At 42.6% G+C, this 14,753-nt stretch overlaps 1 protein-coding gene and 1 long non-coding RNA gene across 16 annotated transcripts in view; one reads left to right on the forward strand and one right to left on the reverse strand.

Annotated features, from left to right (window-relative positions):
- LOC144773569 (uncharacterized) overlaps positions 1 to 14,753 on the reverse strand; it is a 993,958-nt gene that overhangs the window by 415,580 nt on the left and 563,625 nt on the right. For 3 of the 15 annotated variants that reach the window (XM_078658683.1, XM_078658684.1, XM_078658675.1), the window contains 2 exons: positions 12,179 to 12,208; positions 8,956 to 9,090 (listed from right to left, as the gene is read on the reverse strand). The exons of 11 other annotated variants lie outside the window; for them this stretch is intronic. In XM_078658683.1, coding sequence (XP_078514809.1) covers positions 8,974 to 9,090; positions 12,179 to 12,208 — 147 coding nt within the window. In that variant the 3' untranslated portion in view covers positions 8,956 to 8,973. The remainder of the gene's footprint in view (positions 1 to 8,955; positions 9,091 to 12,178; positions 12,209 to 14,753) is intronic. One more of the 15 variants, XM_078658682.1, reaches the window with a different exon arrangement.
- LOC144773568 (uncharacterized) lies at positions 4,423 to 5,710 on the forward strand. The gene is made up of 2 exons (XR_013600008.1): positions 4,423 to 4,511; positions 4,975 to 5,710. It is a non-coding gene; the product is annotated as an uncharacterized LOC144773568 (long non-coding RNA).

Raw genomic sequence — 14,753 nt, forward strand, 5'->3', positions numbered from 1 at the left:
GAGGAAACTGAAAGTGTACTTTTGGGTAGTCAGACCGGAGACTGCATTTTATGAAGGAATTTTTAGAGAAGTGGCTAAAAAGGGCCATTGTCCTATAATATCTTTTGCAAAAACGGGTTCTTCAGTGCTATGTGCTGAAATCTGTAGAAGCTGAATTCTAGTTTTCAAATCACTCATTGCCCTCTGTGAAGAGCCTTGTTAGTTACCTATAGACATTGGCACATCCACTAAAATGTTCTTATTTCTACCTTGTCAGGTTTGATCAGCATGTTTAAAATGCAGATTTATCAATCTGTTTTCTTGCATTGGTCCAAGGATAGCAACGCTCCACTATTTTAAGCGTTAACCCGTAACCAGTGCTTGACTTGTTTGCCCCCCCCAAAGTATGGGTCTAGTTGCGCCCCTGAGTCAGTACCATACTGTCCTAGTAGTATGGTACAGCAGAATCTCACACCTGGGTTCATACGGGTTACATCTACAAATAAACTGAAAAGGGTATACAAAGGAAAACTCGAGATTCAATTGTCTATACTGAATGTATATCTAAACAACATACATATCAATTGTGATGGAGTGAAAACCTCACATTCTCTTCTTCCTTAGGTTAGTGAGTTGAACTCTACATACAGTTCAACCAAAAACATTGAATTTTTAGGCTGGAGTTCCCACTATATTTCTCATGTCTAGGTTCCCACCATTCTCATACCCTTGGTAACATAACACCTTCAATAATTAGGAGCTCAGATTTATTTATTTGAGGCTGGAAAAACGAAACACATAAGAGAAAAGAGCTATTATAAATAAAAAGATTTCCAAATGCAGCGTATCTCAACATTCATCATGTGCACTCAAGAACTTGTAATATTCCATTCTTCATTAAAGGACAACCTACACGCAATGCAACAGGGCAGTCACGATTATTTCCACAAGCAAATCAAACTTCAACATACAGCTAAAAATAGGAATCGCCATCGTCCACAAATCCACCCTCAGCCTGAGCACACTCCCCAATGAGACCACAGACCTGATGGAACAACTCTACTTCCAGATACTGACCACCCCTACCATCACTCTGAGGGGAACCCTCATCTACATATCCCCTGGACCCCGCAGACCTTTCACCGACTCCATCACAGACATCATCTTCCTGCATGCCATCACATCCATCAACTACACCCTGCTGGGAGACCACAACTTCCACCTCGACAACCAATGCCCTTCTAGACAACATCTACAACTTTGGGCTTCGCCAGATCGTGACAGTACCCACACACTCAGTGGGACACACCCTCGACTACCTTTTCACAACAGGAAACTCCATCACTTTCAGCCACACCACCGAACTCCCGTGGACAGACCATTGTTGCATCCACTTCACCTTCAGAACATCCACCATCCACAGACACCGCACCGACACCCACGAAGAAACTGGACCAAAATCACTCACCACCGAAGACACACTGAAGGCAATGAAGTCAAAACCCTCCTGGGCTCCCACAGACCCCTGCTCCTCCACATCTTTAACTGAGCCTCCGACACCATCGTACCCATGCTTCGCCACACCATCAGCCAATCCCTGGCGCATGCCTCCTTCTCTGACAACTGGAAACATGCTGAGATCAACCCCCTCCTTAAGAAGCCCTCGGCGGACCCCCCTAACCTCAAAAACTACAGACCCACCTCCCTGCTCCGGTTCCCAACGAAAGTCATTGACAAAGCTGTCAACAGCCAACTCGCCACCTTCATCGAAGAGCATAACACCCTCGACCCATCACAATCCGGCTTCAGAAAAAAAACACAGCACAGAAACTTCCCTCTCTGCAACAACAGATGACATCCTCTCCCTACTGGACAAAGGAGAAACAGTAGCCCTCATCCTCCTCGACCTCTCAGCAGCCTTTGACACAGCATCCCACTGCATACTAATATGCGAACTCTACAATGCATGTATCCGTGACAAGGTCCTAGACTGGATCTACTCTTTCTTCTCTGTCAGAACGCAGCAAATCAGACTCCCCCCTTTCCTCTCGGACCCTACATCAGCTACCTGGGGAATCCCCCTGGGGTCCTCCCTCAGCCCAATGGTCTTTAACATCTACATGGCTACTCTCGCCCCCATGGTCAGAACCCACGGACTCAACATTGTTTCATACACAGACGACACCCAACACATCCCCTCCCTATGCAACGGAGCCAATGCAGCCAAACATAACTTCCAAGAAGCCATGGAAGCTGTTGTCAAGTGGCTGAGCAGCAGCTGCCTCCAACTCAACACTGACAAAACAGAAGTACTAATCATGGGCCCAAAGCCTGGAACAACTCCTGGTGGCCCCCCCACCCTCAGCGGCCCCCCCACCCTCAGCAGCCCACCGACCCTTTGGACTATGCATGCAACCAGGGAATCATCCTAGACTTTGAGCTCAAAATGGACTGCCAGATCAACTCTGTCACATCCTCCTGCTTCCCCATGCTCTGCCTCCTGCGGAAGACCTTCAAATGGATCCCCATCGAATAAAGAAAAAATGACACCCACGCCCTCGTCACCAGCAGAGTTGACTACGGCAACGCGCTCTACGCTGGAATAAACAAAAACCTCACATGCTGCAAGACTGGGCCTCAACCTACCATGATACAGCCACATCTACCAAAACCTGCGCACACTCCACTGACTCTCAATCGAGGCTAAAATTACCTTCAAGATCCTTATCCACACACACAAAACCCTCCACAACACAGGACCAACATAACACAACAGCCACTCAACCCAAAGAACTCTATGATCAGCCCAGCTCTCCTACGCCTTAGATCCCCACGACAGAAAGACCAGAGCAGGAGGACTCTCCTTTCCTTCCTCACAGCCAGAGCATGGAACGCCCTACCTCTCCACCTCAGGCAAATAACATCACTCCACATCTTCACGAGAAACCTCAAAACCTGGCTCTTCGACAGACCTTGATGAACTGGATGCTGCAACTCCCCCCCCCCAGCACCTTAAGACCCTTACAGGTGAGTAGTCATGCTTAATAAACCCATGATTGATTGGACATTAGAAAGTAGTAGAAGTGACACAGAAGTCAGGCCCTCAGCAATGCGCCCTTGTCGGATCAGCTTTGCAAGTTAGGCCTTGTCTCCTGATGGATCTCCAGGATAAAAAGTTTGCAAAAGGTTTTTGTATCCTACATTTTCCTCAGATGTTAGTGGGAGTATACTTTGACATAGACAAGGGTCTCAGTACCACAGCTCTGGGAGCTAGTTCACACCTCATTAAAGAGCTATTCCACTCCTAGATGATGGTTGAAGTTTATGCAAATGGGCTTCTGAAAGGTAAAGGCAGGTAACAGGTATCTTTCTAAAATTACCAATTTTAAAGTACTTATTAGAAATCTGACTTAACTTTCTTTGTTTCTTCCTCCTCCCTATTTTTATTGGTGGGAACCCTGACCACCATTTTGGGAGCCCCCTTGATGTCTTCTTGGGCACTCTGATGCGGACCCAGATATCCCAGTGGTTACCTTCAGACATAGAAAAAGTCTTGAAGAAAAATGTCTGAGAAGGTAGTCATTTAGTGGGGCAAGGCTGGAAGAGAGTCCAAGGAGTGAGCATAGTTGTCAAATAGCCGTGGACCTAGTTATCAAAATGGAATGAGATAACCTCCAACTGGTCAATGCAGAGGGCTATAGCTGAAGACAGTTCCACAAGGACGGGTACATCTTTGGTGAAGGACCGCTGAAACAGATTTGCTGCTGCAGGGAAGAACGTAGCAGGAGAAGCTGCAAAGTCAATCAGACCAGGCGAATAGGAGAGCAGGTGCTACTGCTTCTCAGAACATTTTGTCTAATTCCTCAGCATTGGAAATTGGCCATCCGGGCACCTTTGGCACCATAACTAAGGGTTCCAAAACTGCTGGGGGTTCAGGACCCCCTCAGGCTGGGTCCAGGTGCGGGTTCAAGATAGGAGCCTTTTATCCCTGTTCCTCTGAACAGAAGGCTAGTAAACAAGACCTTGGAGTCACTTGCGGTAGTCCTACATGCAGGTAAAGAAGATGCAGGGCTTCATAGCAGGGCTGCCTTTTAGGGTTCAAGGAAGGCTCCAGGCAGCAAAACAGTCATTACAGGTAGGGCAGCAGTCTGGTAGACTGCACAGCAGGTCATAAAAGCAGGTCCAGCAGTGAACTGAAGAGTGGGTCTGAAGGTCCTGTTTTTATTTTACATCCTCATTCTGTATTCCTAGAAGGTGAATGAAGCTTCTGGAAAGGTTCTTTGAAGTATAGGAAATGTCCTGATTTCCCTTCCTGGCTTCAAGTTGGCTGCAGTGACAATACAGGGTCAATAAAATGTATGAGTGGAAACAGGACGCAGCCTATTCAGGTTTAAGTGAAAAAAAAAGATACTGTGCTCAGCTCTGTCCCCCTCTTCCTTCCAGTGATGGCCCATTGAGGAACACCTAATACCTCTATTGTGTGACTGTCTTGGAGGAATTCACAAAGTCATGTGACCCAAGATAGTCTGCTGGTACTGATGGAGCGAAATATAGATTGAAATTTCATTCAAACTCGCAAAGTTAAACTTCCATAATACAGTAACCGTATTAACAAGTTTGTGATGAAAAGTATTAACCAACCTAGTTTTAAAATGCATTTACACAACATGAGGGACTAACTTATGTGCTCTATGTTGCAACTGCAAGTACGTGGAAAATAATAAACTAACCTTGTCTATTGTCTTTGTCAGTATTAAATGCGGCTGTTTTAACTAATGGCATGTGCTTATTCGTGTGCTTATGTTAAGTCTTTTCTGTGGTAAAAGCTCGTGGAGAATCCTGCGGCCTAAAAGAAGATGGTAGATATAAAATGCAGATTTGTGTGCACAGCTAGGTAACATAGCTTAATGGGTTAATAATTAGCAAAGGGGGTGGGTAACAGAATAAGTCTCAATTCTCTAATTAATTAATGTTTAGTGTTTGTTTAAATAACAGTTTCCAAGGGAAAGGCCTAAGGCCTGTATAGTTGGCGTTTAGAATCCTGTCCAGTGAAGAGCCCTGCACAAGAAGTGGAAAAGTTTTACCACGTTGATGTTTGTCAAAAGAATACAGCTGAAATAAAATGTGCTAAACGTGCTCTCGGAGAGACAGATTCAAGAACAGGAAGCGGCAAGTTTGCCAAGCTAAGGAAGTTACGGACTGTAACTCGTGAAATGTTTCATTTTTGAGGAAGCCAAAAGTCATGAAAAATAATGGACAATAGAGTCAAAGAAAAGGCTCGATTTTGGTATGGAAACGTGATGACACGTAATGAACTGACATCAGTCAGCCAATGAGGATCCTGGATGGCAAAGAAAAAGTGTACTTTTTAGTGGAGATTAGCTAGTTAGAAAGGTATAAAACCTAGCCCCATGGGCAGGAGGGCACTTCTCGCTTTCCGATTCCTGAAGGGCGTGACGTGCTGTTGGACACTTTGGCGCACGTAAGGACAGCAGTCTTTAATGACTATTTTTTTAGGTGGAGCGAGTTTTAGACAGGGAAATAGATCTTAGGGAATGGAAACTGTTTATTTTACTTTAGTTCATGCTAATTGATTTGCCTTGAAGTGTCAGTCTAATATGCCTTTTCCTCAATAAAATGCTGCTAATATTTTGCTAATAAAATAAAGATTTAATCGAAAATGCTCTTTCTTTGAATAATAAAGTAAATAAATAAGATTTTGAAATGACAAGCTGGTCTTTTTTATTCATGGTCTTGTTACAATTAGTTGATCCATTTGCCTTAGTGACTTAATTAAAATGATAAATGTTTAAAAACCATGTTAAGAAACGTTATACTGCATTTGTATATAAATGTGTAAATAGTTTTGTGAATAGTTCTGATTAATTAGGTTACATGATTCAGTCGCTCAAAAACTGTCTCATTGGTTTATGGGCCTTGGTAAATGATTTATGATTAATGGTGAGTATTGTGAAGATAGGTAGCATTGGTGAGACAGTTTTTCATTAGGGGCGCTTGATCAGTACAAATGGCTAGGTCAGGAAAATGACAACTTTCTAAACTTGGCATTTTAAAAATTGTAATGAAAAATCTGATGTTACCATTTAGGAGGCGTTAACATTACAATTTCCGAGGTTAAAACACATGACAGATCTACATGAGCCAAATTGGAAACCACATGCATTAAATGTAATAAGGTATCCCCAGTGTTTTCATATGGGAACGGTAACCCTCACAGTAGTATTTGTTTGTTACTAGCAGGAAAGGCAAGACTTAAAAGTACCTGCCCAACCTTTTAATTACATAACACTATGGGGTCCATTAGGATGTCGGGCGGATTTCCTCCGCCAGGCTGGCGGTGGCTACCGCCAGCCTGGCGGAGGAAATCCGCCCGACATCCACAGCCCAAATCCCCCCCGCCATATTAGTATGGCGGGGTGGACCGCGGCGGGGAGAAACACCGCCCGCATGTTTACCGCCCCGGTCGCCTGGCGGCCGGGGCGGAAAACGAGTAACATGGTGGCGGTGTCTGTTAGACACCGCCCACCATATTACAATGGGCTGACATCAATGCATTTCCGTGGCGGCAATGCCGCCACGGAAAGGCATGCGGAGACTCCCTGCGGGGGCCCGTTGCGGGCCCCCTGGGAGTCCCTGGCTTGGGGGGTTGCACATGGGGGGTACCTATGGTACCCCCCCGCATTTCAAAGTGCAACGTGGCAGGCACCGCGCGGTGCCTGTCATGTTGCACTTTGAAATGCACAACATGCACGTTTCACAAGGCGGCGGGCGGAGATTACTGCTCCGCCCGCCGCAATGGCAACAATACAGGATGCGCCCGCCTGTGTGGCGGGCGCATCCTAATGCACATTTAGATGTGCCTTATATTCAATAAAAGAGGAGTTTAAGACTTGGAAAGTGAGTCTAAATGCCAAGTTCACATGGCAGTGTGAGGCTGCATTCAGGCTGCAATGGCTGGCCTGGGACACATTTTAGAGGGCTACTTAGGTGGGTGAGACAATACGTCCTACAGGCCCACTGGTAGCATTTATTTAAGGGACCCTGGGTATATGATATACCATTCTACAGAGGACTTCCAAGTAAAATAAATATGCCAAACAGGTGTAGGTCAATTATGTTGTGTTTTAGGGAGAGAGAAATAAGAAATTAAAAATATACAATAGTTTCATCTGCTCACTATCCAATAAAGTCGACTTTCCAGTCCCAGATGGCTTTCTACACTAACTGAGAAATATATAAGGTATACTGGAGTACAGGAAATATGCATATCAGTGCATGAATACATTACCACTACTTAAACATTCCTTATCAGGATTATTTTTTCACAGCTTGTATTAGTCAAACTTGTTTGCATTCTTTGCTTCCCTACATATATTTTCAGTTATATGCAACAGAGCTTTACAGTTTGTAAGAAATTTTATCTTGTATTTGTGAGTGGCAAATAGTTTCTTAACCGACTAATTTTTCATTTTTAATTTCTTATTTTTCTTTTTCTTGCTATGTACTGTCACAGAGCCTTTCCCTATTTTCTACCATACGGAAACTGACACTTATTCTAGTGAAGGCAGACGTTGTGTGGCTTTGCTATTTACTTTTATTCTTTCTGAAAACCCTTGGTTTCTCTGGTTTTACTAGTCGATTGTAAGGCTAAGTGTTCACATTTACTTTTAGACATGCTGTCTGTGGCTTTCCTGATAAAGGCGCTTGCGTTACCGAAAAACACGTAGACATGACACAACAGCATCCATTCATGATCAAAGCCACTTGACTGTCTCACAATTTGGACGTATGTGTTAGTTCATAATTTTTCTCTTGTTTTTTTCATATATTATAGATTTTTGATACATATTTAAACATTCATGGTTTCCATTGTGTGACTAATTTGACTTATTCTGTAATATTATTCCTACATTAATTCTATCATGGAAACAATATACTTGAAACAATTGTTTGATAAAATTGTTCATTGAGCAATATTTATTCAATGGATTTATTTACAATTGTATTGTCCCTGCCTTTGGAATAGGTATAAGTAGCATGGGGTCCTTAAATAGAGACTCAAGTCCCTACTACATACAGCTTTCGCCTTGTGCAGAAGTCTTTAAGGTGAGTGACCACTCTTTCAAAGCAGCCAATTGGCATTGGTCTCAAATATAGACACGCAAAACCTCAAGGCACTCAATATCATTAGGTGGTCATGCCCCTACTGTACACAGACTTTATCTTGTACAGACGTTTTTATGAAGAGCCTACTCCATCCAGTCACCCAAGTCCAACTTGAACACACTTTTTATCATGACCTGTAACTTGTGAGTAATCTTTACAAAGAGACAACCCCACCAGACACCCAAGTTGTTTGGGTGGCATTGCCTGATCTGCGCATAGCCTTCAATGTGTACAGAAGACTTTGTGGAGAGTCCAATCCCTAAAAAACACCCAAACCCATTACACAGCCAACCTGCTACTGTGCAGAGACATCACCTGTTACAATGGTCTTCCAGGAGAGCCCACCCCATCCAGACAGCCAGATCCATTAGGTGGAAATGCCCTTAATATGCACACTATTCCCCTTGAGCAGAAGTCAACATTGAGAGCCTACTCACTCCATACAACCAAGTCCCATTAGCGTGCAAAACATACTTTTATTTCCAGATACCCAAGCCCCATTTATTGGTTAAACCCCCATTAAACCCTTGATCCGAGGATGCCGGAGACAGAGGGTTGATTTGGTAGTCAAGGACACTCCAATAGCATTGAAAGGGCAATCCAGGATTTGTTGTGAGAGTTCACTATTGTTGTATTTGCAGTGAAAAGGGTAATGAAGGAACAAGTGATGATCCTTCTCAGGAACACCTCGTTGTAACAGACGGGTGCATCTGTTACCGGTTCCTCGGTTCGTGTTCCAGCATCCTCGGATCTAAGTGATATTGAGAATCATGTTCTACCACCACCTACCTATAGTCCTGGGCTCCCTTAGGTCGAACGTCTCTTCTCAATAGCGTGTCTGTCAACGAGATCCCTTTTCTTCTGAGCCCTGTGGAGTCGCTGGAACTCTGTCCCTTGTGCGACGAAACTGGTGTCGGCTGGTTTCTGTTGAACATTATAGACACCTTTCTCATAACGACCAATTCCAAGAACCCAAATTATTATCATTTTTAAATTGTTTGATTGAAAGGCTTTGTGTCCATTGTCTCATATGTCCACATTGACATTTTTGTTTAACAACGAGAGTGTGCATAGGTGTTTGTCTTGTACTATACACTGTGGCAGCCTATGCTGTCACCATAATAGGGGGTTATAGGGCTTATCCCCTCTAACTTTTTGCACCTCACATCCTACTGGTACTCACTTTACATTTCAGCGCTAATACTTAGCTGTGCGCCCTTTCTCTAACCTGACTAAAAACCCTTGTTCTAGACCCATATACCCATTTGGTGGCAAAGCTACGGTGCACAAACGTCCTCTACAGATACACAAACCCCATTATGTGTCAAAACCACTACTACACACACCTCACATATTGCAAATAAATCATCATAAAAAAGCCCACTTCCTCCAGACATCCTAGCCCTATTAGGTGGTCATGCCCATGCTATGCACACCCTTTGCCTCCAGATACTCAATCCCATTAAGTGGCCAAGCAGCAGCCATTCTCAGCGTTTTACCTTGTAGAGACATATTCACCAAGATCTCAATACTCCAATACAGCCAAGCTCCATCCCTACTTTGTACTTTTCTGGTCAATCCGCTTGTAGCCGGATCCTTTACCTTTTTTATGGATCAACCATTGATTCGAGATGGGGCTGTCTGTGAACGTTATAGCGCTTCCTTTGCTGGATGGAAACTTGAAATGTTGATTAAATATGTAATCAACATTACAAGTTTCCATCCAGCAAGGAACATGCACACTTCTATCTGTGACCAGGGTGACCAGATCACCAAAATGAGTACGTGTTTTTGGTGCCACCCGATCACATTTTCCATGGGTCTATCAGATGCATAAATCTGTGGTAAGCAACCTGGGGTGCACGTTTTCCTTATCAGATTGAAACTTACAATGTTTATTTAAATATCACACCAACAGTGCACCACTGCCAATTGAGCATGGGACCTGGTAAGACTTTGGGCTATGTAGTTACACACACACACATCTACACACACGCACACACACACACACACACACACACATATCTCTCAATATATATATATATATATATATATATATATATATATATATATATATATATATATATATATATTAAATACAAAGAACCAGCGCTTCGAAGCGCACACGGAGTTCAATCTTCGTAACAGCTCAGCGGCTTCCCTTCCCACAGGTAAAATAACTCAGCCTAACGCGTTTCGGAGCTGTGATGCTCCTTGTTCACAGGCAAACACATGAAGAGCAGAAAATCAAGGAAGGCACATTACCGGCAAGTCTTTTATTTCGTCATCACTTAGTGCCTTGTAACAACGTTGCATGCCGGTACTACCTATGGTAGGCTGGTGCCGCCTTGCTCGTTTCATGTGGTAAATAATTAATAATGAAGTAGCCCTTCGGGGCCAAGGAGACACTTGAACTGTTCCAAGTCTCCAGCTGGGGTCTTCAATCAGCTGCGCCGTCGGAAAACCTTCATCCCGGGGGCCCACTGAAGGGCTACTTCATTATTAATTATTTACCACATGAAACGAGCAAGGCGGCACCAGCCTACCATAGGGAGACTACTAAAGACTCAAAGTACCGGCATGCAACGTTGTTACAAGGCACTAAGTGATGACGAAATAAAAGACTTGCCGGTAATGTGCCTTCCTTGATTTTCTGCTCTTCATGTGTTTGCCTGTGAACAAGGAGCATCACAGCTCCGAAACGCGTTAGGCTGAGTTATTTTACCTGTGGGAAGGGAAGCCGCTGAGCTGTTACGAAGATTGAACTCCGTGTGCGCTTCGAAGCGCTGGTTCTTTGTATTTAAAATGTCATGCGGCAATCCATTGTCGCGAAGCTGCACCGCCCGGACTCGGGGCCAAGGAGACACTTGAACTGTTCCAAGTCTCCAGCTGGGGTCTTCAATCAGCTGCGCCGTCGGAAAACCTTCATCCCGGGGGCCCACTGAAGGGCTACTTCATTATTAATTATTTACCACATGAAACGAGCAAGGCGGCACCAGCCTACCATAGGGAGACTACTAAAGACTCAAAGTACCGGCATGCAACGTTGTTACAAGGCACTAAGTGATGACGAAATAAAAGACTTGCCGGTAATGTGCCTTCCTTGATTTTCTGCTCTTCATGTGTTTGCCTGTGAACAAGGAGCATCACAGCTCCGAAACGCGTTAGGCTGAGTTATTTTACCTGTGGGAAGGGAAGCCGCTGAGCTGTTACGAAGATTGAACTCCGTGTGCGCTTCGAAGCGCTGGTTCTTTGTATTTAAAATGTCATGCGGCAATCCATTGTCGCGAAGCTGCACCGCCCGGACTCGGGGCCAAGGAGACACTTGAACTGTTCCAAGTCTCCAGCTGGGGTCTTCAATCAGCTGCGCCGTCGGAAAACCTTCATCCCGGGGGCCCACTGAAGGGCTACTTCATTATTAATTATTTACCACATGAAACGAGCAAGGCGGCACCAGCCTACCATAGGGAGACTACTAAAGACTCAAAGTACCGGCATGCAACGTTGTTACAAGGCACTAAGTGATGACGAAATAAAAGACTTGCCGGTAATGTGCCTTCCTTGATTTTCTGCTCTTCATGTGTTTGCCTGTGAACAAGGAGCATCACAGCTCCGAAACGCGTTAGGCTGAGTTATTTTACCTGTGGGAAGGGAAGCCGCTGAGCTGTTACGAAGATTGAACTCCGTGTGCGCTTCGAAGCGCTGGTTCTTTGTATTTAATATATATATATATATATATATATATATATATATATATGTATTTAGATAAGCACACACACACACATATATGTATACACACACACATATATACACTCACATTTTTAAACATATCTATGTATATACATACACATACATATTTACATATCTAGCAAAAACAATACCACCATGGGCTAATACATTCATTTTACATTTTGCATTCCCATAACCCCATCATCAAACACTTTTTGAGCAAATAATGTAAAACAGATATACAGTCTTTCATAATCCTTTAAAGATTGTATAGATGTCCCACCTCAGCTACTTCTCTATAGGATTCTGGAGTCTAAAAAAGGAATTTAGTAGACAAACACAAAATTTAAATATATTTCAAATAACATATAAAAAATACTTCTATGATTCTCTACTCAGAAAAGACAACCAAACACATTTGTGTTATGTATGAAACATTCATCTCTTCACTAATGTATAAACTACTTGGTGTTCATTAATATGATAATGGATGATAAAGGACCACTGTGCTCCAATGCGCAAACAACATCTTTGCATTCCCAGGGTCCAGAAGGCAAGAAGGGGAGGTTGCTACATTTTTGCCATCAAACTCTGGAACCCATTGCCCATGGCCCTACGCTTTGCTCCTTCTGAATAATTTCTTCCCAAACTACTAAAAACTTCTCTTTTTGATGCATAAACTTTCTGTTGAGATTTAACTAGTCTTCTTCTCTTATACAATTGGGCGGTTCGCGCTGGATACTTCTTTGGTAGCAGCTGCATGCGTTATAAATTTTATCATAGTGTTTTATATTGTATGATATACCTGGACTCTGATCTACTTTGCTCCTGTTCCCTGTCACTCTGAATCAATCTCACAGGGGCAGAATATATTTATTTACTTATTTTCTCATCCCCCATGGACTTTTTTTTTGGGGGGGGATTATTTGGCAATCTTAACTGGAATCTTTCCATCTTATAGCTCTTTGCTAATGCATAATTCTCTTGTACACAGATAATGTTGTACTAACTATAAATACTTTGGAGCAAGAACATTGCAGCATATAAATAACATAGGCTCAGATTTAATTACTCTGTCCCCATCGCGGAGAGGCCAATAACTTAATTTCTAAATGACCCCAAAGATGGCAATCATTTGTAAAGGTATTTAAAGGAACTGCAGATACAGTGGTTCCTGCCAAATCATTTTACTGTTTGCTTCAGGGCTGCATAGGAAGGATGCAGCTTTGTAGCAAACAGCATTCTTTTCAAAACGAAAATCCCAAGACAGGATTTTCTTTCTGAAAAGAAGAGATATAATGCTTCTCTCATCATGAGAGTCTTCTCTCAGGGCAGGGGCAGCACAATACTTTTAATGTTCATTAATTCCAGAATTTACAGTAAAAGACTTGCTACATTCTGCCTAAATAGGTCAGAAGGACATGTACCTATTTCTCTGATGGCCCTGCGAAGTATGGGCTGTCAGAAACGTTTGGCCACAGTTGAGACTGTACTCACCACTGTGGCCAAGCTGAAGGTCTACTGTTATTTAAATGGGGCAGGCGGTCCTTCGTATTGGTGGCACAGTTAACCTGTCATCATTGTGATGGATTGCATATACCGCCAATTTATAAATGTAACCCTTATTCACTCCTATATGCAATGCTCCTTTTAACATTGATGTTTTTCCTACAAGGTGAATAAAACTCTTTATGTTTCCATATGGACTGCATGCCTCACATTTTTTGCATTTAGTAAAAGCTGCTTTTGGTTTTACCCTGACTCCCTTTCCTTTGTGATCTCACTCTATACAAGTTGATCTATCCTCAGGCAAGCCTCCCTATATGTAATCAGTGATGTCCTGATCATGAGTGTCCGCATAGTAGGGTCGCATTTCACTAAATGCCAGTGCTATGTCATCCCATGGAGTTGGCAATTTTGGGCTTATTTACTTGGCTGTCACATGTGATATACACTATGTACAGAATGGAGAGGATGATATCTGATTTTTGATGCACACAACAAAGATTATTGGATAGATATACATTTCCGACTAACTATATTTGTTATAACATTTTTAAAGGGTTAAGTCCAGATTGACAAAAGCAAAATTTTGTTTGGGAAAGGAGACTCTGAACATTATTTTATTAACATTTCATTGATTTAATATGTTGTAGATTGAATTGTCTTTATCCTCCACTTCATTTGGGAGCTTTGTTTAATATTGTGCAGATTACATTGTTTTTCTCTTCCACTTTATGTAGTTAATGCTTTACTGGTTTTGATTTCACTTTATTTAAAAAAAAAAAAAATTTATCCTCATCTTGCGGAGATATAGATAAGGAGGTTTAAGGAGTTAAATGGCTCTTGGTTCCTGATCCTTCACTGCCCCGTTATCGAGTTTTCCTTGGGCAGTATTCCCTTGTATGTTATGACCATTATTTTGCTCCTATAGCCTTTTATCGTTACCAATAATTCCGTGGTATGAGAGGGGAGCTAGCCTATTTGGCTACTCAGCAGTGTATAGTCCAGCTTGGAATTATTGTTTCCGCTTTAGTCATTGGATTTTATTGGTGTTTATGAAGGAGTTAATGGCATCAATATAAAAAATATTGTTCCCAAATTTCCCAAAATTTTACTCTCTTGGTGTTTTTCCCTTTTCTATCAAGTTGATTTGTTTTTATTATGGAATTTAGCCAATTATCATGTGTGGGTGGTACTGGTTTTATCCAGTTTATACAAATCTCTCTACGCGCTAACAGAATTAACATGAATATTAGACTTTCTTGTCTTTTGTTTAGTTTATCTTTGCTGATAGCATTATTGTTAAGTGTTCCAAAAATATTGAGAGAGGTACTTACAGTTATGTTGACTCCTAG

The sequence above is a fragment of the Lissotriton helveticus genome, chromosome 8, assembly GCF_964261635.1.
Source record: "Lissotriton helveticus chromosome 8, aLisHel1.1, whole genome shotgun sequence".
NCBI classification, from domain to species: domain Eukaryota; kingdom Metazoa; phylum Chordata; class Amphibia; order Caudata; family Salamandridae; genus Lissotriton; species Lissotriton helveticus.